This window comes from Balaenoptera acutorostrata, chromosome 14 (genome assembly GCF_949987535.1).
Source record: "Balaenoptera acutorostrata chromosome 14, mBalAcu1.1, whole genome shotgun sequence".
Taxonomy (NCBI): Eukaryota; Metazoa; Chordata; class Mammalia; order Artiodactyla; family Balaenopteridae; genus Balaenoptera; species Balaenoptera acutorostrata.
The window spans coordinates 55,272,294-55,296,665 of NC_080077.1; the positions used below are offsets into that span (position 1 = coordinate 55,272,294).

Below are 24,372 nucleotides of genomic sequence, written 5' to 3' on the forward strand. Positions count from 1 at the left end.
TCCAGATACGCATTCGACAACCCTAAGTGTTTATGTAAATGATCTTGTAACTTTGGATGCTTTAGATAAATCGGATTAAGGATTTTAAGTATCACATAGTGAGGAGAGGCTGGAATTGACAAGGCCATGTCAATGTAAGCTTCAAAGCAAAATCTAGGCATAGAAATGCGTTGTGGGCCTAAAAGAGATTTCAGGAACAACGCAAATGAGAACCTGGAAATGGCTATATTTTATTCCAAAGTAACTTTTAGAAAGTACAGCTGAGGTTGACCAAACTCTGAATCTACTAGCATGTCAGATGTGTTATCTGCCTTGTTGAAACAGTTTGATGGTCGGTAAGCATTTTCAAATGGACCCATCCTAATTACATGTACAGTGATTTCTAAGAAAGGCCAGCAGAAAGGGAATTACAGTGAAATATTGTATGTGAATTATTTTTCCTGTAGAATATCTTTTTTTTGTAGTTTTTTTTTTTTTTTTAGTCCTACAGTCTTGCTTAGGAAGCCCTGAGAATGGGCAGTTTATACTATGGCCATTCGTTTTCTTAAAATCAGTTTTGTTTTTCTGTAATATTTTCTTGTAGAATCTAAATCTTTTGTACATTTTAACATTTTAGAAAAAGAAAAAAAGCTTCTCTAGAGTGTGTTGTTTAAACAGAATTAGAACATGTTTTCAAGATTAACGTTTGCACTGTACTTGCCTTCAGAAACCTTTATTTCCAGGTGTTCCGTGGATGGATCACACACGTTGTGCATACAGACCTGGGTTCTTGCTCTAATAATTCTTAGCTGTGTCACTTGGAGTAAGCCGTATGACCTTTCTAATCTGACATGAGCTGTCATATCTCAGCACAGGCCTGGATCTGGTCACAACTCCTGGTCTATTTCCTTCCCTCTCCCTTATAGTGAATCGTGAGTTTAATCCAAAAGTCCATTCCCCACATGGATAATTGAAGCTTCTGTGTCTGTGAAGAAGTGGGCAGCCCTTGGGGGCAGGGGGGGAAACTTTACTTCTCAGTTCCCTTGTCCAGTTGTACTTTGCTGTACTGAAAATGTGTACAACTTGCTTATGTTGTTTATTTAATTATTTTAGCCTCAGGTTTATTATACAAGATCTTACATATTGATGCAAATGCATAGAGCCACATATGTGTGCATACTTTTGAGTGTGTGTGTGTGTGTGTGTGTGTGTGTGTGTGAACCGCACAGCAAATCCATGTTCATACCTGCTTCCTTTTGACCGGTCTTCATTCTTGGCTTCACTCCTGCAGTTTAATGAAAGACATTATTATTTGAGCACAACACTGATATTAATTATGAATTATTTAATTCACCCTATCACGTGATTCATTAAAAACTGGTTAGTTCTTGTTTCTCTTACTTAGATTTTATCCTGGAACTACTGAAGGCTGTTGTCGTTTTTCTCTTGCCAGATCCATCAATATGCCATCGACTTTTCCAAATTACAAATTACATTCCTTGTAAAACAGAGAATACAAAACCAATCTCTCAGGACTGTTAGGCTGACATAACAAAATTTAGCACACTTGGAGCATGCAGTAGGCCTTAGTCAATGTTAGGTCCCTAAAACAAGTGCCTAAGCTCTTATTAGTCTGCATTTTTGATGTGCACATGGGGGCAGCTGGGGCAGCTGCTCTCAGCAACAGTGTCAGCTTCATGAATGCTAGTGGAGAGAAGGGAACAAACATTTATCGACAATAGCAGGTGTTATTTTTTTCAGGTACTCTCTATACATAATCACATTTCATCTTCACTGCAGTCCACACAGAGGAGAGGTATCTTAGCTTTCACTAGATGATGCAGTGCCAACAGACGGTTCCCCGAATCTCTGGCTGCAATGCTTTCTCCTTCACCTGCACACTGGGTGCTGCTCCAGGTTGTATCCCCCTCACTCTGGAACACCGAAGGAGCAGCCACTGTTTGGGTCGCTGCCACTCGTGGCAGAGGGAAGACAGTGGTGGCAGAATCACCCCACGGCTCTTAAAGCTCCTGTTTTGAGGTAGCACTTGCCACTTTCACTCATGTCCCCTGGACCAGAGAAGTCACTTGGCCAGAACCACCATGAATGGGTGGCTCTTTAAGCCTCCTTCAGGGGCTACACAGGAAGGGAGGGAAAGCAGGCGTGTTGACAATAACACAATCTACCGTGATGAGTATCATTTCACTTTACCGAGAGGAAATTGGGAATGTGAGATGCATACTCACTGTTCCAGATCCTCAGGGGGAGGTGCTGGCAGACAGACATATCCTGTCTGATTCCGCAGTCCATGATTTTAGACCATATTACCTCTGTGGTTTAAAAAGAAAAGGAAAAAAAATGCATGAACTGTTTGACCAGTGCTTTATAATTTACAGGTCACTTTCACACCCATTCTTGCACTTGAACCTGATGACTCTGCCAGCCGGGCACAGCGGCCGCTATTACTCACCTCTTTGCAGACGAGTCCACTACACTTAGGGAGAAGGTAGTGTTTGCCAAAAGTCACTTCTTCCCCCTCCATCCTACTTCCTTCAAGAAACCTACCATCCCCCGAATCCTTCATTAGGACCAAGCAGTGCCACAAATAGGTTTTCTTAGACCAGTTAATTTCCATTTCAAAGAAAATTTTGGCCTTAATCTTTGTATGGAGGTTCTACGCAGGGACATTTAAAATTATCCAATAATATTCTCCAGTCAGTTCGCTTTGGGTTAGCTTTCACATTGCCTCATATATATACTTACAGAATGATGAGCAATGCTGCTCTGTAAAAATTAAATTTATTTTACATATTTTCCTAACCAAAAATCTTTGACATTATTCATTCTAGTCATTAACTCAAACATAGAAGTAGATTTAAATATTAAAATCCATTTCAATATTTCTCATAATTATTTTTTAAATCAATATCAGGATGTACCCATTGCATTTGGCTGAAAAGTCTCTGAATCTCTAGGCTTCCCTTTCCATCTCTTTCTGTCTCTCTGTGTTTCAGCTTTTTTTTTTTTTTTTTTTTTTTTTTTTAAAGGATTTTCTTATTTATTTATTTATTTATTTATTTATTTTTGGCTGTGTTGGGTCTTCGGTTCGTGCGAGGGCTTTCTCCAGTTGCGGCAAGCGGGGGCCACTCTTCATCGCGGTGCGGGGACCGCTCTTCATCGCGGTGCGCGGGCCTTTCTCTATCGCGGCCCCTCCCGTCGCGGGGCACAGGCTCCAGACGCGCAGGCTCAGCAATTGTGGCTCACGGGCCCAGCTGCTCCGTGGCATGTGGGATCTTCCCAGACCAGGGCTCGAACCCGTGTCCCCTGCATTAGCAGGCAGATTCTCAACCACTGCGCCACCAGGGAAGCCCTGTGTTTCAGCTTTTTGTTTTCTTTTGTTTGTCCTATAGAGCAGAGATTCTTTTTTTTTTTTTTTTTTTTTTTTTTAAAAGAGTTCCAGTATTATTTATGCTAACATTTTTTTTTTTTTTTTTTTTTAAAGGATTTTCTTATTTATTTATTTATTTATTTTTTTTTATTTTTGGCTGTGTTGGGTCTTCGGTTCGTGCGAGGGCTTTCTCCAGTTGCGGCAAGCGGGGGCCACTCTTCATCGCGGTGCGGGGACCGCTCTTCATCGCGGTGCGCGGGCCTTTCTCTATCGCGGCCCCTCCCGTCGCGGGGCACAGGCTCCAGACGCGCAGGCTCAGCAATTGTGGCTCACGGGCCCAGCTGCTCCGCGGCATGTGGGATCTTCCCAGACCAGGGCTCGAACCCGTGTCCCCTGCATTAGCAGGCAGATTCTCAACCACTGCGCCACCAGGGAAGCCCTGTGTTTCAGCTTTTTGTTTTCTTTTGTTTGTCCTATAGAGCAGAGATTCTTAAACATACCTGTGCATATGCATAACTTGGAGATCTTATGAAAGGCTTTGGTGCAGCAGATGGGGGTGGGGCCTGGGAGTCCATGTGTTTATTAACAGGCGCCCACGTGATGCTGATGTGGCTGGTCCCTGAACTATGCTTTGAGTAGTGAGCCTGTAGAATTCCCTGCATTCTGGAATTTGGCTGATTGCATTCCCCTGGTTGTGATTAAGATGTTTCTTGTATTTCTTGAGGCTCACATAGATTCTGGTGAAGGCTCTACTTTTAAAGATCTTGATCAGTTTGGGATATAATGACACAAACACGTTTCATAACATTGCACAGCAAATGTTCAGTTAAACAGAAATGCAGTTTAGAAAAAGGTGAAGGGAAACTTTAAGTGAACTATTTCAACGAAATTGCTGCTGATCCTATTTTTTATGTTGTGCTCTATTTTTTTTTTTAATAAATTTATTTATTTATTTATTTATTTTTGGCTGTGTTGGGTCTTCGTTTCTGTGCGAGGGCTTTCTCCAGTTGCGGCGAGCGGGGGCCACTCTTCATCGCGGTGCGAGGGCCTCTCACTATCGCGGCCTCTCTTGTTGCGGAGCACAGGCTCCAGACACGCAGGCTCAGTAGTTGTGGCTCACGGGCCTAGCCGCTCCGCAGCATGTGGAATCTTCCCGGACCGGGGCACGAATCCGTGTCCCCTGCATTGGCAGGCAGATTCTCAACCACTGCGCCACCAGGGAAGCCCTGTTGTGCTCTATTTTTACACGTCACATGATGCTAAATCGAGAGCAAGATCTCTACTCTTTACCAGAGTCTGGATTCCACTTCAAACGATCATTTAAAGGCAAGAAAGTAAAATAATGAAATAGTCTGAGAAAAACTTTCCTGTTTATTCACTAGCACATAATCCAATTAACTTAACTCTTTTTCGCTTTCCTGTTGCTTCATTTACTTGAGTTCCACGTTTAGAGTGTGATTGTGAGATAGGATGTCCAGGACGTGTGAGAAGGATTTAATGCCCTCAGAGGGATATAAGCTTTCTTCTTTCTGCTCCTGGACCAACGTGCTCATCAGGGTGCCTTGTCATCTCCTTGTGTTTCCTTCCTTACAAGGTTTAGCTCCCTATGTGTAATGTATAAAACACACACACACACAGATGGACTGTACTTGGCAGTTCCATCATGATAAGTGGTGCTGAGCACAGGCATTGTCATGGCAACAGGTGGGCATACTATGTTTCCTTGAAAGTTGAGAACTTTATTTTAGTTAATGGGGGTTAAATAAACCTATTGTTCGGTTTGTTTGTTTTTTAAAAATCCTGAGTCAGTGTGGGGGATCCAGTCAGAGCTCATCTTTGAAAGATTTTGCTAGTTTAAACCATGTATTTTTTCAGAAATCATAATTAAAATTTATGATTTCTTAAATAGACTATGGAATAGAGATATTTATTACTAACAAAAAAACCTTTACAAGTATTTTTTGTTATTCATGTCAAGATGGTGCTCTGGACAGTCTACTAATTTCATACGACCTAGATGCACAGGGCTGCTCTAAGCTGAGTTTGAATCTGGTTAGTATTCTTGTCTGCAAAGACTAGGCAGCATATCTGATGTAATGAGTTTCCCTCACCTCTCTTATCTATTTTTTTTACCTGGAAAGATACAAAAAGCCCATACAACCTTCTAAGTTTCATGAAATAGTCTGTTCAACCCAATTTGTATTTCGTTTCCCCTGTGAACAACTGTAGGCTTATAAACAACAAGCTTTACATAAAAATCATAGGGAGAGAGAGAGAGAGAGATGTGATCAGGCAGCAGGTACCCAGAGGAAGAGCCCCTGAACCGTTCTCACACCCACCAAGAGCGCTAGTGAAAAGCAGTGCTCCTACTTTGTAGTTGAGTAGAGTGCAGCTTGGGGAGGTTAAGTAGCCTGGTTAGGGCCACTGGGCCAACCCTGAAACAAAGAAGTGGTGAATTGGTTACAACAGCGGTCCCCAACCTTTTTGGCACCAGGGACCGGTTTCCTGGAAGACAGTTTTTCCGGGGGTGGGCGTGCGGGCGGGGTGGGGGGATGATTCAGGTGGTAATGCAAGTGCTGGGGAGTGACGGGCAGCGGCAGATAAAGCTTTGCTCGCTCACCTGCCACTCACCTCCTGATGTGCGACCCAGTTCCTAACAGGCTGCGGACCGATATTTGTCCACGGCCCGGGGTTTGGGGACCCCTGCGTTACAAGGTCTTTGCCTTGCTTTGGCCCTTACGAATATCCATACGTGAGTGTAAACTTGTTTGGGGATATTCAACCCCTACTGCAGCCACTGACACATGCTGACCGCTGTCATACGTGTTCTCATTTAGTCTTCACAGCCCCGCAGTGAGGTTAAGTGTTGCGTTTCCCCCGTTTCAGGTTGAGGAGTATGGGGGCCCGTCTCCAGGGCCCGTACTCTCACCAGCCCTTTAAATGGCCTCCATCCTCCCCCAGCATTTTCTCACCTGTAAAATGACTGTAAAAGGATTTTACTGGGTACGTATGTTAAGTCTTTTAAACAAAAATTTTCTTAATTATCAAGTTAATATACACACATAGGTATCAAATAGTAAAACAAATATCTCAGTGAAAACAACTGATCCCCTCCAACCTAACTGCTCCCTAAGAGCAATCACACTGGAACAATTTTTGTCCAGAATGATGAATAATGTGCTGTTATTTGATTTATCCTCTTAACCTTTATCTTCTAACCTAACTTAGCTCACTTTTAACTTCCCTTCCCCTTCTGCTCAGTATGATATTACTAGTTTTTATTCCTTTATTGTTTACCTTTGTAACACTAAATAGTACACTTAAACCTCCATTTCTTTTTTCTCTCTGAAACATTTTTTAAAGGTGAGGACATTAGCACCCCTACCCTTAGCATCTCTACCCTTACTTACTCTTTCCCCCTTCTACTTTCAAACTGTTGTCTCTTCTTCAACTTTCAAACAATCAAGGTTGATAACATATACATTTCTGTTCCCTCTTTTTTTTTTCAAATTGTTTTTAATGTGGTAAAATACACATGATATGCAAATTACCATCTTATCCATTTTAAAATTATGGTTCAGAGGTATTAAATACGTCTGTTCTCTTTGCAGTTAGGTCTTCCTTGCTTTGTCTGTGGGTTGTTTTGTAAAGTTTAAAACAAGTAAATAGTGTTGACATTATGCTTTATTCAGAACCCAATAGTGGGCTATGACTACCCCTTTCTTTGGGTTCCAGTGTCATGATTCCTGATCTCTTCAAAGCAGACTGTTTCTAATAAGTTCAAATGGATTCTCCTTTTGTCAAACACAAAAATAATACTACAGTTTACTTCATGCCTTGCCTCTCCTTTTTTTTCCCCTAAAGTTTTCTGTTGCTTTGCTGTTAGGGCTGTCTTATTCACCAGATCCCCCGTATCTTAAAGCTGCTTTTTCTTTTGGGTGAATCCATTTCATTTCTCCTTAAAGTCTGAGTAGTTATTTCACCTTTGAGCCATGCCTTTTCATACTGCTTTCTGTTTTTACGGGCATCTCCAGTGGCCTCTCTTTTTTCCTTATCCTTGCCTTTTTGGTCTCACATCCCCACGCTCTCAGGCCATCAATTCCGTGTCCCCTTTGTCTCAGACCTTCCTCACAGAGCTTCCCACCCTCCTACCTCACCCCGGACTGGTGATTATCTGGGTCTGTTGCACAGCTGCCATCCTGGAACCGCTTTCCCTGTTCCCCTGAGTTTATCCACCAGCTCTGCAACCCTAAAGCTTTCTCTTTGGGGCAGAAAAGGGCTGCAGGACTCTCGCTGTTCCTTGGCTACGCACACCTGTTGCCATGCAGCTCAGGGCCCCGACCACCCATCTGAGGGGCCAGGAATTGATCTGAGAAACTCCTCATCCTCCCCATAATTGCGATAATCTGTACACTTCTTTGCTTGAGTTCCTCAGTGCTGATGCTGAGTCCCTCTAAGGGAAATTAGGTACAAAGGCCAAACCGACCCTTCTTCGGAAAGCTTCAGTCCAAATTCAGTTTCTACAATTTAAAACAATCTTATGACCTCAATGAAAAGAACCTTTTTTTTTAGTTTAAAAAAGTCTTATGATGTAAGTAGGTAAAGGCAGGAAAGGGGATGATAATCCTGTCTAGCAAAGAAGCCATTAAATTTTTCCCCATCCCCATTCATCAAAAAATGTATAATGTAATTAAAATTCTAATCCCCTGTAAGGTTTTTAATTACTTGCTAAAGCAGTTGGCCAGATGGTTAAACATAATAAGAACACTTTGAAAGGAATGAAGAAAATGTCATCAAAGTTAACAGAAAAAAGGGGGAAAAAATCTTACCACATTATATTGGAGAGTTTACAAAAGTGTCACTCCTTGTTAAAAAGTGCATTTCTGAAGCAGAGGGGGAAGTCACTCGACAAACTTGGTATCATGGTCCTGTACTTACTTGAAGATCAAACTTGAGGTCGCTTATTCATTCTCTGGAACACATGTGACCTTCACTCTGGATTTAAGAACAACAAATATGTCTGTTTACTTTTGCCTGTGAGGAGAGGCCCTCAGGCCCTCATGTAATCACAAGCACCTGAAATAGAAATAAGCTTAATAAGGATAGGGTTCTATCAAAGGGAATTTCTCATACCTAACTTTTTACCACTTGGATAGCAGAGTTTGGATGGATTGTTATGTAAGGTCGCCGTGGTCTGTGTAGAAAAAGGCTTCCTGAGGTTCTGTAACTCGGGACTTTAGAAAGACGGGAAAAGGCCTGGCAGGGCAGCCTGAGCCCATCCTCCGTGCAGGCCACTGGCTGGTTTGCACCTGCAGGCAATGACCCTCAAGGACGCACAGTGGGTCTTAATCACCAGCTCCTTTTCTTCTCAACTAGGATCCAGCACGAGCCGCTGTCTGAACAGGTCTGCTGAGAAGAGACTCTTTTCCCAGATCCAAAGCCCCCCCGTGGGTGTCCCCAGTGTTGTCACCCGCTGTGGTCTGGCGTGAGTGGAGGTATCCACTGTTTGGTTCAGGGCTCTTACCTCTAAGTCTGTCTTCTGTATTTGCTCAGAGCCCGTGTTTCTGAGTTTGAGTTTTTCTCTTACCCTCAGGATGGCTGCCTGGTGCTCCCGTTCTCTTTCCCACCTGAACACACCGAACGTGGTACACAGCTCAGAGTACATTCTGCTCCGCTGGCTGTGCCTTTTCCAGGCCTTGCTATCTGTGGAAGGGATGTGTACGTCTTCTTGGCAGAATGGTTTTTGGGTTTTTTTTGTTTTTGCCACGTGGTATAATATGAAACATCCCCCAAGCAAAAGTAACTCGATGTAACTGTTTAACAATTTCACACCTGATAAGTCTGGATTGAAGTTCAGTCTAAGACATTTGTTTTACATCCTTTTAGAATAAACTGTGTTGATTGGCAGCCAGAGGCAATTGGAAGGTGTTGATAGCTAATAGCCCAAAATAATGCTAATTATCTCTTCTTGATTATAATAAATACCAAAGGATATAGTTAACCACTTCTGTCTCCCAACTCTGAAAGCAGTTTTAATAGAAAAAAGGATAAAAATCAGTTTTCTGGAAAATTTATGGATATGGAATTATTTGCCCCTCCAGAATTTGGGATAAATGAAAAGTAAAGCATTATACAGAGGTCATAAACCTCACAGTAACGTCCTCGAGGGGCTAAAGTAATTTGAAAAAGCACTTGGCTAAAGATAAGCTCAATTTCTTCCTCTGTTTTCTCCTCACGTTCTCATACTTAGGGATGGTATTGGGCCTTCTGGGCAAAGTTCTGAGGATGCATCAATGCATAAGATTAATGAAGAACTGGGAACACTTGTAGAAAGAATTTACTAATGTTCAACTTGTGAAATGTAAGATAGTCCCCTTAAGGCAGAATTCTTTTTTGTTGTTGTTGTTCATACTCCAAATTGGGTTTGGATTTATTAGCAGACAAAGAAATGATTTCTGGCAGCACAGTGATGACCTCTGAGTCTTTGCACTGAACCAGCAGGTGTCCTGCGGAGGGCGGAGAACACCGGGTGTTCACCAGGGTGAGTGAGCTCCTTCTCCGGGAGGTCTGCCTTTCTCCTGGCCGTGACGGTGGCCAGTTCCCGGGTAGCGCCAGGGGAACGTCATACTTGGCCCTTAGCGGTACAGGAGCCAGGCTCCCTGAGGTTGAGACGGAGAGTGGACTCTCTCTGCAACTCTGATTCCTGCCGAGGGGTCAGGCAGCCGGCTGGCTCTGGTGGCTTCCGGCGGCTACAAGTCAGACGGTGTCCCCGTCACCTTCCAGTACATCTGCCGATGGAGAAAGAGCAACAGGCACTGCGGCGGGAGCTGGGGTGTGGGGGGCTGGTGGGCCCTAACGCGGCCACGAAGGCGGAAAGGGCATCTCTTCTTCTCTGTGTGGAAAGAGCACATTGGCTGGCAGCCTCGCTGGGCCATGAGGGCCTCCTGGTTTACCCCGGCCAAATCCGTTTCCGAGCGGGTCCCGCCCTGGTGGGAAAGGCGTTCATCCACAGCAGCTCCCCGGCTCTGTTTCCTTCACAGGTGTCCTGGTTGTCCTTGCTTTAGCCTCTGAGTACAAAGTAGAAATAATGACACGGATGCGGTGAGAATGAATTGCTCCAGAAAGTACAATGTAGTTCCTGAGAAGTAAAATGATACAGAGGCAGAGACTATGTTTGGTTCGTTTTTATTTCCCCAACATTTAACCCAGCCTCTCAGCCTTGTAGTCACTTGGGGATTCTCTTTGCTGATTGGATGGAAACTTTGTAGCAGGGGACGGTATTGACAAACTTCACTGATGCTGACTTGAGGGGACGGTACTCCTGCCTGTGCTATAAGCACACTGTCGAATCATCAATGATACGAAAGTGATTTCCCTCAGGGGACGTGATACAGAATATAGTGATAACAGTCACCTTTCATAGCGAGGTTTTACCGTTACCCGAGACCTGCATGCGCTTGAGGGACACGGGTGGCACCCCACTGCTAGGGCAGGGACTTGACCCATCAGAGATCCAGTGTGATGGCCATGTGATATTCCCAAGTCCTCAGGACCGGTTTTCTGAAGGCCCCGTGCAGAGTTTCGGAGGAGGGATTTTTCTCATGTACTCGGTAATTATCAAGGACCTAGCTATATGTGGGTGCTTCAGAGAGGCTGCAGGAGAGAAGAGGCACTGATGACTGCCCTCAAAATGCTTGTTCTCCAGTAAGGGAGAGATGCAAGTATTTATTGTTCGGTGGAGAACAGAATCTCCCCACAGAAGGAATTAGGGAAGATTACAAATGAAGGAGGTGGGGCTTGAACCGCACCTTGAGGAGTGGATAGGAATTTGGTGGGTAGAGAGGAGAATGGAGAAACCAGTCGGAGGGAGAGAAAAGCAAGAGAAGAGGAAAAGGATGGGCTGGATTTGGGGAGCAGTGAGTTTGCTAGAGCTTGGACCAGAAGGGAAGGAGGCCCCTGGATGTCACCCCAGGACTGTGGATGACTTGCTTGACTATCTTTTTACCGTTACATCATAAGCACTACAGCTCTTCCTTTCCCAGGCAAATAGAGTGGGGCCAGAATAAACTCTTTCACAGTTATCAGTGAAAAAAAAAATGTTGCCTGCCATATCAGTAGACAAAAGATGTTACAGCCACCCTGATGGTGAGCCGTGAAGGAGCTCAGGAGAGAAACAGGATGCCCGCCATCTAGCAGTCTGCCGCTGCCGCCACCCCCCGACCGTGCACGCTGAGGGGACTCAGGATGCGAAAGCACAGGATCCTGGCCCCAGATAGCTGAGTTGCGTAGCAAAGGAATGATTTCCGTGAGCCCAGACTCCCGCCTCTTCCCATACCCAGAAAAGCGCTAACTTCCTTAACTTGCGGTGTCTGGTTTCCTTTAAGTAACAGTAATCTTTCGACGCTCTGACTCCCTGGTCTTTGTTGGGAAAACTCCTATGTATCCTGGCTTCTCCCTTCCCTCTTTGGAGCCATCTCCCAGAGCGATCTATCTGAGAGGCTGTGTCCCGGCCTTAAGTCCTCAGTTTTGTCCGCCAAATAAAACATAATTATCAACGTTTAGGGTGTGCGTTTTTTTTTCAGTCAACAACAGAGAAGCTGAAAGTTCTCACAAAGTTTCTCTAGGTCATTTCCAGTGGGATTGGGTCCTCTCTCCATTCTCTCTCAATGGAAAAAGGCAGTGATCGGTGAGGTACTGAAGGGGGCAGATAACATTTTGGCCCCGATGTAGACAGCACACTCACATTACCACAGAACGTCACCCCTGGTTTGATAGATGGGCTTAAAAACTACAAACCAATTACCCCCACTTCCCCAGCCCAAATGCGTCGGGCGTGTTTGTGTTATGTGTGTCGTACAGTTAGGCCTGAGTGCTTTACATAATGGATTTGGCATAATGCTCTTAGACATGCCATCTTGCTTGTTCTGAGGGTTTTATCTGACTGCAAATACTCAGCCTAAGTTAATATTTCATGAGACCCAATCGTAACTTGAGGCTAGAAATATGATGGAAGCCATGGCTATTGTTTTTTCTTAAAAACAAAAAAAAAGACAATTCTGCTGCACTCTTAGATTGAGAAACACAAACCCCTATTTGAGCACAAGTCCCATTTCCTTTATTTGCTGTTCCTATGAGTGACGATGAACTTTAACAAGTTTTCTAATGATTTAGGCCATTGCTCTCCTAAGGCCTTATTATTAACTCATTTTACTGACTTACATTTACAAAGGGATTATAACATCCTAGGCACAGATGTAAGAACTTAACAAGTGTTGAGTCATGTAATCCTCTTAATCACCATGTGAAGTAGATGGTATTATTATGATTTCTATTTTACAGGTAGAGAAACTGAGGCACAGAGAGGTGAAGTAACCTGCCCAAGGTCCCACAGATAGGTCACGTTGCCATTTGAGTAGACATGTGAATCTGAGGTTATGTTTGGTATGTTTGCTGTCACCTGTGTTAGAAAGGATAAAAAGAACGTGTCTGAGAGATTCTCCCTTGCTGTTCTCAGAGGCAGAATTGTGTTCTTGGACTATTTTAATCGAGGGTGATTTTCTACCGTTTACGTCAGTAGTTGTCTCTCTGGAAACTCAGTGTTTTAATTGACTGTAAATGTTGGAAAGTGAACAATTTCCATGTACATACAACAAACACTAGCTCTGCCGAAGTCCAGCCCTGCATAATTATGATCTTTTCATGTTGGAAGATGTGGCTGTGGATCAGGGCATCTCCCCAGATGTGTGGCAATGACCGTAGAGTTAATAATTAAATGACAGTTATTGTATGTAACTTGTTGCTTCCTCCCACCCCCAAAAAAAATCTCAGCCATAAAAAAGAATGAAATGTTGCCATTTGCAACAACATGGGTGGACTTGGAAGGTATTATGCTGTGTGAAATAAGTCAGATAAAGACAAATACTGTGTGAGATCACTTATGTGTGGAATCTAAAAAATACGACAAACTAGTGAATACAACAACAACAAAAAAAACAGACTTATAGAGAATTAGTGGTTACCAGTGGGGAGAGGGAAGCAGGAGGAGCAAGATAGGGACAGGGGATCAAGAGGCACAAACTATTTGTATAAATAAGCTATGAGTATATATTGTACAGCACAGGAATATAGCTAATATTTTATAATAACTAAGTGGAATATAACCTTTAAAAATTGTGAATCACTATATTGTACACCTGTAACTTACATAATACTGTACATCAACTATACTTCGATAAAACTAACAAAAAGTTTTTTAATGTTTATGTAACGATGTTATGTGAATCTTTAACTGGAAAACAGTGATAAATGTCATATATGCCAAAGAGACTTCTTAAGTGAAAATAATTTATATGTAAACGAATCATTTCTTGCTAAATATGATATTAATGCTCTCTCCTAACAATGGCCACGTTGATTTCAAAGCTGTCAATGGAAGGAACACACAGAGCCTCCCCCGGAGATGTGTACATATCAGGCCCCCAAAAGTCAGTTTCCCAGGTGTCTTTATCCTGATCTCAAAATTCTATCAATAAAGTAAGCAATGTAGTATACTTTCTATCCAAATGAATAAAGGTGAAATGAAAAATATATATATCTTGGAAAAAATGACAGTGACATTTCCTATGTGCCCAGCACCGTGCCAAGCACAGTCCATTATTTTGTTTAATCCTCCCAACAACCCCATGAGGCAGGTCCTGTGAACATCTCCTTTCCACAGACAGGGAAGCAGGCCTTGAGAGGTTTAGTGATGGAGGACAGGTCGCACAGCCAGGAAGCGGCACAGCAAGGATCTGAACCCTGGAAGTGTTTCCTGAGCCTCTGGTCCTGACCACCGTTCACTGCCTCCCACACTCCAATCCGTGCGTGGGGCACATGGCCGCCGCCCCGCTCCGCCCCCGCCCCCCCCCACCGCCCTCCTCGCTGAACGCTCTCAGGGTTGCTGCACCCTCTGGTCTGCAGCTGACTCTGGCCAGGGATTAACAGCTGATCTTGGTAAATTTCTTGTAGCCTTTCTGCTTTGTGTCTTCATAGGATCCTGCTACTGTCCTTTGCTGTACAGCAAGTACTTGAAGAGTCAGATTTCACCCATTGTTCCTCCATCATCAACCTCACCCCCAGCCTGAGTTCAGCGTTTGCTGGTTGATTGATTGCTAACTGACCCCGCCCTGCTGGAGGGCAGAGCAAGAATACGGCACAGGCATGGGTAGGGACGAGGGAGACCCTGACAAAGTGGAGCCTGACACGGAACGTGGGAACTGTATGGAAGAGAGTTGGCTGTAATATTAGGCACCTTGAGAAGCCCATGTACCCATTTATGATACCTTTTACTCTTACTGTTAGATAATGTTTTTTTCTACATCAAGCATGGTGTCCATTACAGTAGATGCTCAATTAGCATTTGGTGAATGCATGAACGAATGAGGGATGGACAGAATGCATGAGTTATTTATTGTTTGGTTTCTTATCTGCTGCAATTTGGGATGTATTTCCTCCACCCGGCTCTTCCCTCCTGCATGCCTGGATTCTCCTTCTCACCACCTTCTCTCTCTCCCTCTCCCCCTGTCAGTCCAGGGAGTGGCTGGACAGCTGGTGGCAAGAAATGTTCTTTTAGGTGGTGTTCCAGATGGTGTTAGGTTCTATAATTTTGAAGTAGAACCATTCTTTAGGGAAATTAGGATTTAAACCAGCCTTCAAGGGACTCAAATCACCACGTATGATGTTACTGTAGGAGTGTGCATTCTGAGTTCTAAGCAGACCTTGGGGCAACCCATTGGGAGCTGCATATGTTTGAGAAGCTCATACCATCCAGGCATCTGCAGTGGCATTCCCCTCCACATCTGTTCTCATGGACTAAGAATGGCTTCTTGACTTTCATGCCTTGCATCTGGTCCATAAGACATTTGGTCCACACCAAGGTCCTTGATATTTGGTCGTATTTGGTCCGGTCCAGAATGTCCATGGAGACATTTGGTCCATGCCAAAAGGCCCTTGATATTTGGTCTTATCCAAAATGATTTGGCATGCACAGCAATCAGAGAAGAAAAAGAAATAAAAGGGATCCAAATTGGAAAAAAAGAAGTAAAACTGTCACTGTTTGCAGATGACATGATACTATACATAGAAAATCCTAAAGATGCTACCAGAAAACTACTAGAGCTCATCAGTGAATTCAATAAAGTTGCAGGATACGAAATTAATATACAGAGGGACTTCCCTGGTGGTGCAGTGGTTAAGAATCTGCCTGCCAATGCAGGGGACTCGGGTTCGATCCCTGATCTGGGAAGATCCCACATGCCATGGAACAACTAAGCCCATGCACCACAACTACTGAGCCTGCACTCTAGAGCCCACGAGCCACAACTATTGAGCCTGTGTGCTGCAACTACTGAAGCCCACACACCTAGAGCCCGTGCTCCGCAACAAGAGAAGCCACTGCAATGAGAAGCCCATGCACCACAACAAAGAGTAGCCCCTCCTCGCTGCAACTAAAGAAAGCCCACACGCAGCAACAAAGACCCAATGCAGCCCAAAAAATAATAATAAAATATTTAAAAAAATTTTTAAAAACAACAAAATTAATACACAGAAATCTGTTGCATGTCTATACACTAACAAAGAAAGAACAGAAAGAGAAATTTAGAAAACTCCCATATACCACTGCATCAAAAAGAATGAAATACCTAGGAACAAACTTACCTAAGGAGGCAAAAGACCTGTACTTTGAAAACTATAAGACACTGATGAAAGAAATCAAAGATGACACAAACAGATGGAAAGATACACTGTGTTCTTGGACTGGAAGAATCAATATTGTTAAATGACTATTCTCCCCAAGGCAATCTACAGATTCAGTGCAATCTCTATCAAAGTACCAATGGCATTTTTCACAGAACTAGAACAAAAAAGTTTTAAATTTGTATGGAAACACAAAAGACCTCAAATAGCCAAAGTAATCCTGAGAAAGAAAAACGGAGCTGGAGGAATCAGGCTCCCGGACTTCAGACTATACTATTACAAAGCTATGGTAATCAGAACAGTACGGTAGTGGCACAAAAACAGAAATATAGATCAATGGAACAGGATAGAAATCCCAGCAATAAACCATGCACCTATGGTCAATTAATCTATGACAAAGGAGGGAAGACTATACAATGGAGAAAAGACAGTCTCTTCAATAATTGGTGCTGGGAAAACTGGACAGCTACATGTAAAAGAATGAAATTCAAACCTTCTCTAACACCATGCACAAAAATAAACTCAAAATGGATTAAAGACCTAAATGTAAGACCGGATACTATAAAACTCCTAGAGGAGAACATAGGTAGGACACACTTTGTCATAAATCACAGCAATATATTTTTGGATCAGTCACCTAGAGTAATAGAAATAAGAACAAAAATAAACAAATGGGACCTAATTAAATTTTAAAGCTTTTGCACAGCAAAGGAAACCATAAAAAAAAACCAAAAGACAACCCTACAGAATGGGAGAAAATATTTGCAAATGGTGCAACCAACAAGGGATTAATCTCCAAAATATACAAACAGCTCATGCAGCTCAATTAAAAAAAAAAATCCAATCAAAAAAAGGGCAGAAGATTTACATAGACACTTCTCCAAAGAAGGCATACAGATGGCCAAAAGCCATATGACGAGATGCTCAATGTTGCTAATTATTACAGAAATGCAAATCAAAACTAGGAGGTATCATTTCACACCAGTCAGAATAGCCATCATCAAAAAGTCTACAAATAATAAATACTGGAGAGGGTGTGGAGAAAAGGGAACCCTCCTACACTGTTGGTGGAAATGTAAATTGTTGCAGCCAGTATGGAAAACAGTATGGAGGTTCCTTAAACTAAAAATAGAGCTACCATATGATTCTGCAATCCCACTCCTGGGCATATACCCAAAGAAAACCATATTTCAAAAAGATACATGCACCCCAATGTTCACTGCAGCACTGTTTACAGCAGCCAAGACATGGAAGCCACCTAAATGTCCATCGACAGAGGAATGAATAAAGAAGATGTGGTACATATATACAATGGAATATTAGCCACAAAAAAGAATGAAATAACGCCATTTGCAGCAACATGGAGGGACCTAGAGATTATCATACTAAGTGAAGTAAACCAGAGAAACACAAATATCATGTGATATCACATATGTGGAATCTAAAAAAATAATACAAACAAACTTATTTACAAAAGAGAAACAGACTCACAGACTTTGAAAACAAACTTATGGTCACCAGAGGGGAAAGGTCGGGGTGGGGGGAGGGATAAATTAGGAGTTTGGGATTAACATACACACTGCACAGGGAACGCTACTCAATATTCTGTAATAACCTCTCTGGGAAAAGAATCTGAAAAAGAGTGGAGGGCTTCCCTGGTGGTGCAGTGGTTAAGAATCTGCCTGCCAATGCAGGGGACATGGGTTCGAGCCCTGGCCTGGGAAGATCCCACATGCCGCAGAGCAGCTGGGCCCATGAGCCACAATTGCTGAGCCTGTGCGTCTGGAGCCTGTGCTCCGCAACGGGAGAGGCCGCGATAGTGAGAGGCCCGCACACCGCGATGAAGAGTGGCCCCCGCCTGCCACAACTAGAGAAAGCCCTCGCACAGAAACGAAGACCCAACACAGCCAAAAATAAATAAATAAATTAATTAATTAATTAAAAAAAAGAGTGGATATACGTATATGTATAAACTGAGTCACCTTGCTGTACACCTGAAACTAACACAACATTGTAAACCAACTGTATTGCAATATAAAATAAAAATTAAGTTAAAAAAATAAGTATTTAGGGAAACTGCATTCCTGGTGCCAGCTATAGATGCCCAGAGAGTTTTATTTTCCAGTTGGAGTTTGCCATTGATCTATCAGGCCAGCATCAGGGCAGGCTGTCCGTTAAATGGTTCTTCTTTCTGTGTCTCTGACAGATGTGTCGCCCCTACACCAGCGAGCCTCTGCGAAGATGAACCCAATAGAGGAAGGGATGGAAGACGACGACGAGGTCTTTGAACCCGTGTCCTCGAATACGCTTAAAGTTCGTCGCTGGCCTTGATCCCAAGAGAGGATTCACGTTACCAAGAGGGAAACTGTCTGGAAAAGATTCTGAAAAATACCAGCACTTTTTCACAGCTTTTCAATTGTTCTGCTTTAATATTGATACTCCCAGCCTGGGAGAGTCTGAGGGCAGGAAAGGGAGGGAGATTCAAAACATGGGAAGGTTATCTTCTCTTTTTACTGGTCAGCTTTCTGTTCCACTGAGCCTTCTGACTAAACCGAGTGCTATTTTTGAGAGATATATTTTCACAGTGTTTTCTAGATATGTTATCATTTAACTTAAAAAAATCTTAGCGCTTTGTCATTGCAAATGCCTTCACTTATCTTTCCGAGCTGTTCCTTTTCGTCAGAGAGTTTTTTCTCTGCCGTGGCAACGGGGCTGTCCGTTTGATAGTTTTAACAAACAATGTAAGTTCGAAATTGAGGCTGAGGTAACATTAAAAAGCAGGGAATCTCAGGCTTCGCTCAGTTGATTTTTTGGCTGGAAAATTTTAAAGAAAGGTGTGATGCGATGCATGTATATTTTTCTCTCAGGCCAGACACGTCATTCTACTAGACTGCCTTCCTTTTGTGGGCATTGTGTGGATAGCTTGATAATGAACAAAGCTCGTCAGACTTTGCTCACATGACCCTTATATTATGCTGTTTGGAAGTTGCGCTGAACCCTAAAGCTGGAAACGTAACAGTGGAAGCGGTTCTGAGCCCGGGGTCGGCCTTTGGCTAAACCAGCCCAGCTGTGATGTGCAGCCGTCTCACCCCACACTCTGCTGTGGGAAGCACGTGCCTTGGGGCGGGAGGACTGGAGAGTCAAGTGGCCAAACAAGTGTCGCAGAATGACGAGGCTGACAGAGCCGCTGCACTCGTCAGCTGCTATTCTGACATTCAGATGGTTCCTCCAGGGCCATAGATGTCTCCTTACTGTGTGTGCCAGGTACCAGGTGCCAGAGATGCAAACAAGGACACAGCTGTGTGCGGGCAGACGGTCCACCACAAGCTCTGCCATGATCGCCCAGCCTAGATAGTGCTGTGAGGGCCTGCATTCCAGACATGGTGGTATTTGGGCAATTCGAAGTTTGCTTAAACCATCCAGCGGGTCAGTGTGACTGTGACCCTCCACCAGGCCACCTAGCTGGGGGACGCCCCCTGATGGGCCGTGCTCCATCATGCCCCACTACCTTTATTTTGTGTCATCCACTGGAACCAACTTTGAGGCAGTCCCATTATGTTAAATAGCTAAGAAAAGTTCCAAGTGAAATTATTTTCAGGTGAGCTGAGCATCTTTTGCCAAGAGGTGATTTCTGTGAGAGAAGATATAAAAATAAGCTACTCCAGGGTCACCTCCTTTTCCTAAGCTCATTTTTTAAAGCCAGTTATTTTACTAATTTCACTTGAGTCAAATTTACATGCTTGGTCACTCACTGAGAAAATTTCCACAGACTGGGTATGCAGCTCCTAACATATTCATCAAATGTTGGCTTATTTAACCTCACGGTAGAAAGGCTGATTTCACTTTCCTACTATAGTGGTCTCTTCTGTTTGCTAAATTAGAAATTTATTTGGGGAAATGAAACACAGGTGAATGACTTTGCCTTGGCTTTAAGACTGTAAAGATATCATAGGTTGAACTCTTTCTTTCAATGCCCGAAGCAAGTATATAAGGTAATGGTGTTAATACTGCTTTCCTTTAACTATTGGAGTGAAGCTATGTAAGGCCATTGAGTTTACACAAGCATAAGACCTAATTTACAAAATCACTCTATAATTAGATATTACATCCTCCTCTGAGTAGAAAGTAATTTTAGATACTGCTAAAGCCATGTTTTTAACGTTCTGTGAATCCACAGAACCTTGAGATTTTCTTACCCTGACCCATCTTCAGGTTTATCTCACTTTGTCAACCTCAGACAACAGAGGGTGTCATCTCTAATGATCAGCCTGGATGTGTTTGGAGGTTATTTTCTATAGTGCTGGGAACAAACATGTTTAAAAGCACACTGCTAAAATTAGGTGATATGAAGTCATTTACTGGTTTTATTAAAATGTGTGTGCACATCAGTGCCATTGATAAGGAAGATTGTAATTTCAAGATGAGGAATCTTCAAAGAGCCATTTAGCTTGAATGGGAAACACGAAACTATTTTTAAATCCATCCCTCTAAGGACAACAGTTAGTCTCAGAGAAAAGGAGCTGAAGACATTGAGTAGTCTTCCCACTAGACTTGACAGCAAAGAAGCAGATAAGAAAACATAAAAGATCTCCTATGGATAATTTTTATAAATTTATGTATACAAATGACCAAGTGTATCTTTGTATAACGCATAGATAAAAAACATGTTTGCTGCTAAAGCCACCAATGAGATGCTTCCTGTGTTCTTTGGCCTTCACTTAGCTGTGTGACCAAGGTCCAGAAAATGGTCTGCAAAAATTATTCTATACATTAGCCAAAATCTACTACGTTTAAATGTAACATCAAGTCCGTTGTATGAAGCTGGACTGTAACGTTTATACCAGTATGTATGTCAGTTATGATATTTTGCAAGCCCTCATAAATATTATATTTATAAATTAATAGCACAAACCCTATGATGTTTCTAGATCTTAAATTAGTAATAATGGGTGCTACATAATTATTTTTCACTTACCATCCCTAGCTTCCTGGGATCTTTTCCATTTCTCCCTATGGTCCATTTCACTTTAATCATTTTGTACCTTTGTGCTTTGCTGGAACACTATGCTGTGCCCACTGGGAGATACCACCTTCTTCGTGTCTGGTTCTCCTTCCATATGCCTGAAGCTTTTCTGATTCTGTAACTTGGAGCTGCTGATTCCTGCCTCCCAGGTCCTATCGTGGCCCCAAAGGCAGAGTCACTTGGATGCTGGAAAAAATATTTAGGGAAAGTTGTGTAACCTACATACTCTGCCCTGTCTCCAGTGTACCCAAGTGATGACCTTGCCCGCCAGTGAAGATTTCATGCTAGTGCATGGTGGCTTCTGGCCGAGCACTTGGGAAGGCTGGTCAGTCCCAACCCTTGGGGCTTGGTGCAGACTCTGAGGTACAGCTCCAAGGATTCACTGTTATTATTATTTTTAAAATCCATTTTCTTGGTCATTTCTAAAGCTGCTCTGCAGAAACCGTTGACCCTACCATGTTTCCCCTCCCTTCCCTCTTTCCAACCCTGGTTTCCCAACCTCTTTTTCTAATTATCCCCAACTACAGTGATTAGAAATTCCCACCCACTCAATTCAAATTCCCAAGGATGTGAAGGGAGAGGATACTGTGCAGGGAACTCGAGGTTGCCATGCACTCGGGACACATCTTCTCACTCATGGTAGCCATGCTCTGATCATCACAGGACCCCAAGTACCTTGTATGTAACAACATACTGTAAGGGAAATTTAAGAAACCCACTTTAAGTACTATTTACAGATTTTACCGATATACTTGCAATCTAGTTTTAAAGTACACAGGGATTGTGTGAATGCTTTTTACAGACACATTATTTATAGGGATCGCTTTCTTTCTGCTTTTAGGTGCCATTTACACTGATGCCATTTTACTTTATAATAAATTTACATTTCGACTGAATGGAGCCTTACAGTTTAAAATATCTTCATATATTGTCATTTGATCAAATAAATTTCTTACTTGGAATATGTGCGTATTTTTAATTTCATTTCTCTTACATGTAGCTGATTTGCTCTAACGCCATGCCCAAAGGTTCAAGAACCTTCAGAGGTTCTGGGAATTTCTCTGGTTTAGGTAATCTGAGCAGACCTGCAGAGGGCATGCTCTCTTGAGTTAGTTCCACTTAGTTTCAAAAGCCTGCCATCTTGCTGCCTTTGGCCATGAAAAGAAAGGGCCACGAGGCAGTGGGCGGTGTTGCCTGGATGCAGGGATTGAAAAGCCTCCAGAGTTTCACTGTGAGGACAGATTTCAACTTTTTTAATCCACTGTATCTGAACATTTTTTTGTAGTTTTATGAGATTCAACAACACAAGGGGTCACATAGAGGAGCCAGAACACCTCCCCTGGGTCTATTCTATTCACGGAGAAACCCTTCTCTCCTCCCATCACCCGTGCTCAGTGTTGGAAAGGGAACTGGGCAGCCCATCTCTTGGCCCTTGATAGTAGGTCCTTGGCACCTACTACACTTGCCCCGATCAGCCCCAAGACTAGACCCAACTAGAAGCGGCATCTTACATGCCGAGCAAAGTAATGAATTCTCTTTCTCAATAAGCCATGTCACCAATATGTAAAAAATTTTCTGCTAAGGTGTATGTGTGATGAATACATATGAATGAACACACTACATCAATATTTCCTTGCTGCAGCAACATGGATGGACCTAGAGATTATCATACTAAGTGAAGTAAGTCAGACTGGGAAAGACAAATGTATGATATAACTTATACGTGGAATCTCAGGTATGATACAAAGGAACTTACAAAAAAGAAACAGACTCACAGAAAACAAACTTATGGTTAGCAAAAGGGAAAGGGGATGGGGGAGGGATAAATTAGGAGTTTGAGATTAGCAGATATACACTATTATAAATAAAACAGATGAACAACAAGGTCCTACTGTAAAAAAAAAAAAAAAAAATTCCTTGCTATATACTAGGGGCAGACATATCCCCACTGACCGTCAAGCTCTCCCAGCCTCCTTCATTATCCTGTCATGAGAGAATTCACGGCTTCCTGGCATGCAGCAAAGCTTTCTGCTTTTCTGCCCCATTGGCCTGGTCCAGCTGCTCGGTACAGGCAAGATTCCACATCACGGGACCAGCCCCGGGCCCGCTCCTGGGGACGAAACCTTGTGGCTGGGGATTTCACCCTCTGACTTCTTGCATGACAGACCAGCAGAAGCAAACGTGGTTTGAACGAAGCTAAACTACCTCACAGCTGAGTAAATGAGGTCCCACAACCAAAACCCAGCCCACAGAGGAAGGGAGCCTTCAGAAGAAAATGATTAGCGCCATTTACCTCTTGATATTTATCTGCAAATGATGAAAACTTGAGAGCTGCTCCCATTCGCTGGTGGATACATATAATTCGGCCATTTGTGCAGACACGGACTGAGGTGAAACCCGGAGTCCCCTGCAGAAAGCTCAGACCAGGGGCCGAGCCTCAGGCCCTAGCCTCCCATGGGGGCCGTGATGCATGGAAAACAGAACAAACTCATTTCTCTTTAAAGGGTTTCTGTTATCATGGAGGCCTCGCTAACCTTTTTCACTGTGCTTCCCACTATTTTTATTGTTCTCATCTGACCTCTTTTAACTCTTCTCCTTATTAGTATTGATACATTTTGCTATAAGAATAATTACAATATAATGTGATGAGTAATAATAGCTGTCTCTTGAGTGCCTACTATTTACAAAAGACTGTTCATAGGCATTTAAAATACATGACTTAGGGGACTTCCCTGGCAGTCCAGTGGTTAAGACTGCACTTCCAAGGCAGGTGGTGTGGGTTCAATCCCTGGTTGGGGAACTAAGATCCCATGTGCTGTGCAGCCAAAAAAAAAAAAAAAAAGACAGAGAATACATGATTTAGTATTTTCACAAAAATCCTGGAAGGTGGCTAAGACGATCGAACTGAAGCTCAAAAAGATTGATTTTGCCAAAACAAACCAGCTAGTAAAAGGGGGGAATTCCATCCCAGATCTCTCAGCCTGCAGACCTGCTCAGTGCTGCTTTTTCCAATCCTCTTAGATAGGAAGCCTGCATCCTCCAGTACAAATCTTGTTCTCAGCTTCTCACCTTAGGTTATCAAGGAGTTTCCATGCTGAAATAAAAAAAATATAATGCTTTAAATTTTTTGAGCAGCAAAAAATTTGTACTTTTTAGGGAGACGCTTTTTTAGAAAAAAAGAAAAGCTAGGGGCTTCCTTGGTGGGACAGTGGTTGAGAGTCTGCCTGCCAATGCAGGGGACATGGGT

At 43.0% G+C, this 24,372-nt stretch overlaps 1 protein-coding gene across 3 annotated transcripts in view; it reads left to right on the forward strand.

Moving 5' to 3' along the window:
* Positions 1-22,087, forward strand: part of BVES (blood vessel epicardial substance) — a 42,331-nt gene extending 20,244 nt beyond the window's left edge. For all 3 annotated transcript variants that reach the window (XM_007190638.2, XM_007190637.2, XM_007190635.3), the window contains one exon: positions 18,309-22,087. In XM_007190638.2, the coding sequence (XP_007190700.2) occupies positions 18,309-18,433 (125 nt within the window). In that variant the 3' untranslated portion in view covers positions 18,434-22,087. The remainder of the gene's footprint in view (positions 1-18,308) is intronic.
* The last annotated feature ends 2,285 nt before the right edge of the window (positions 22,088-24,372 follow it).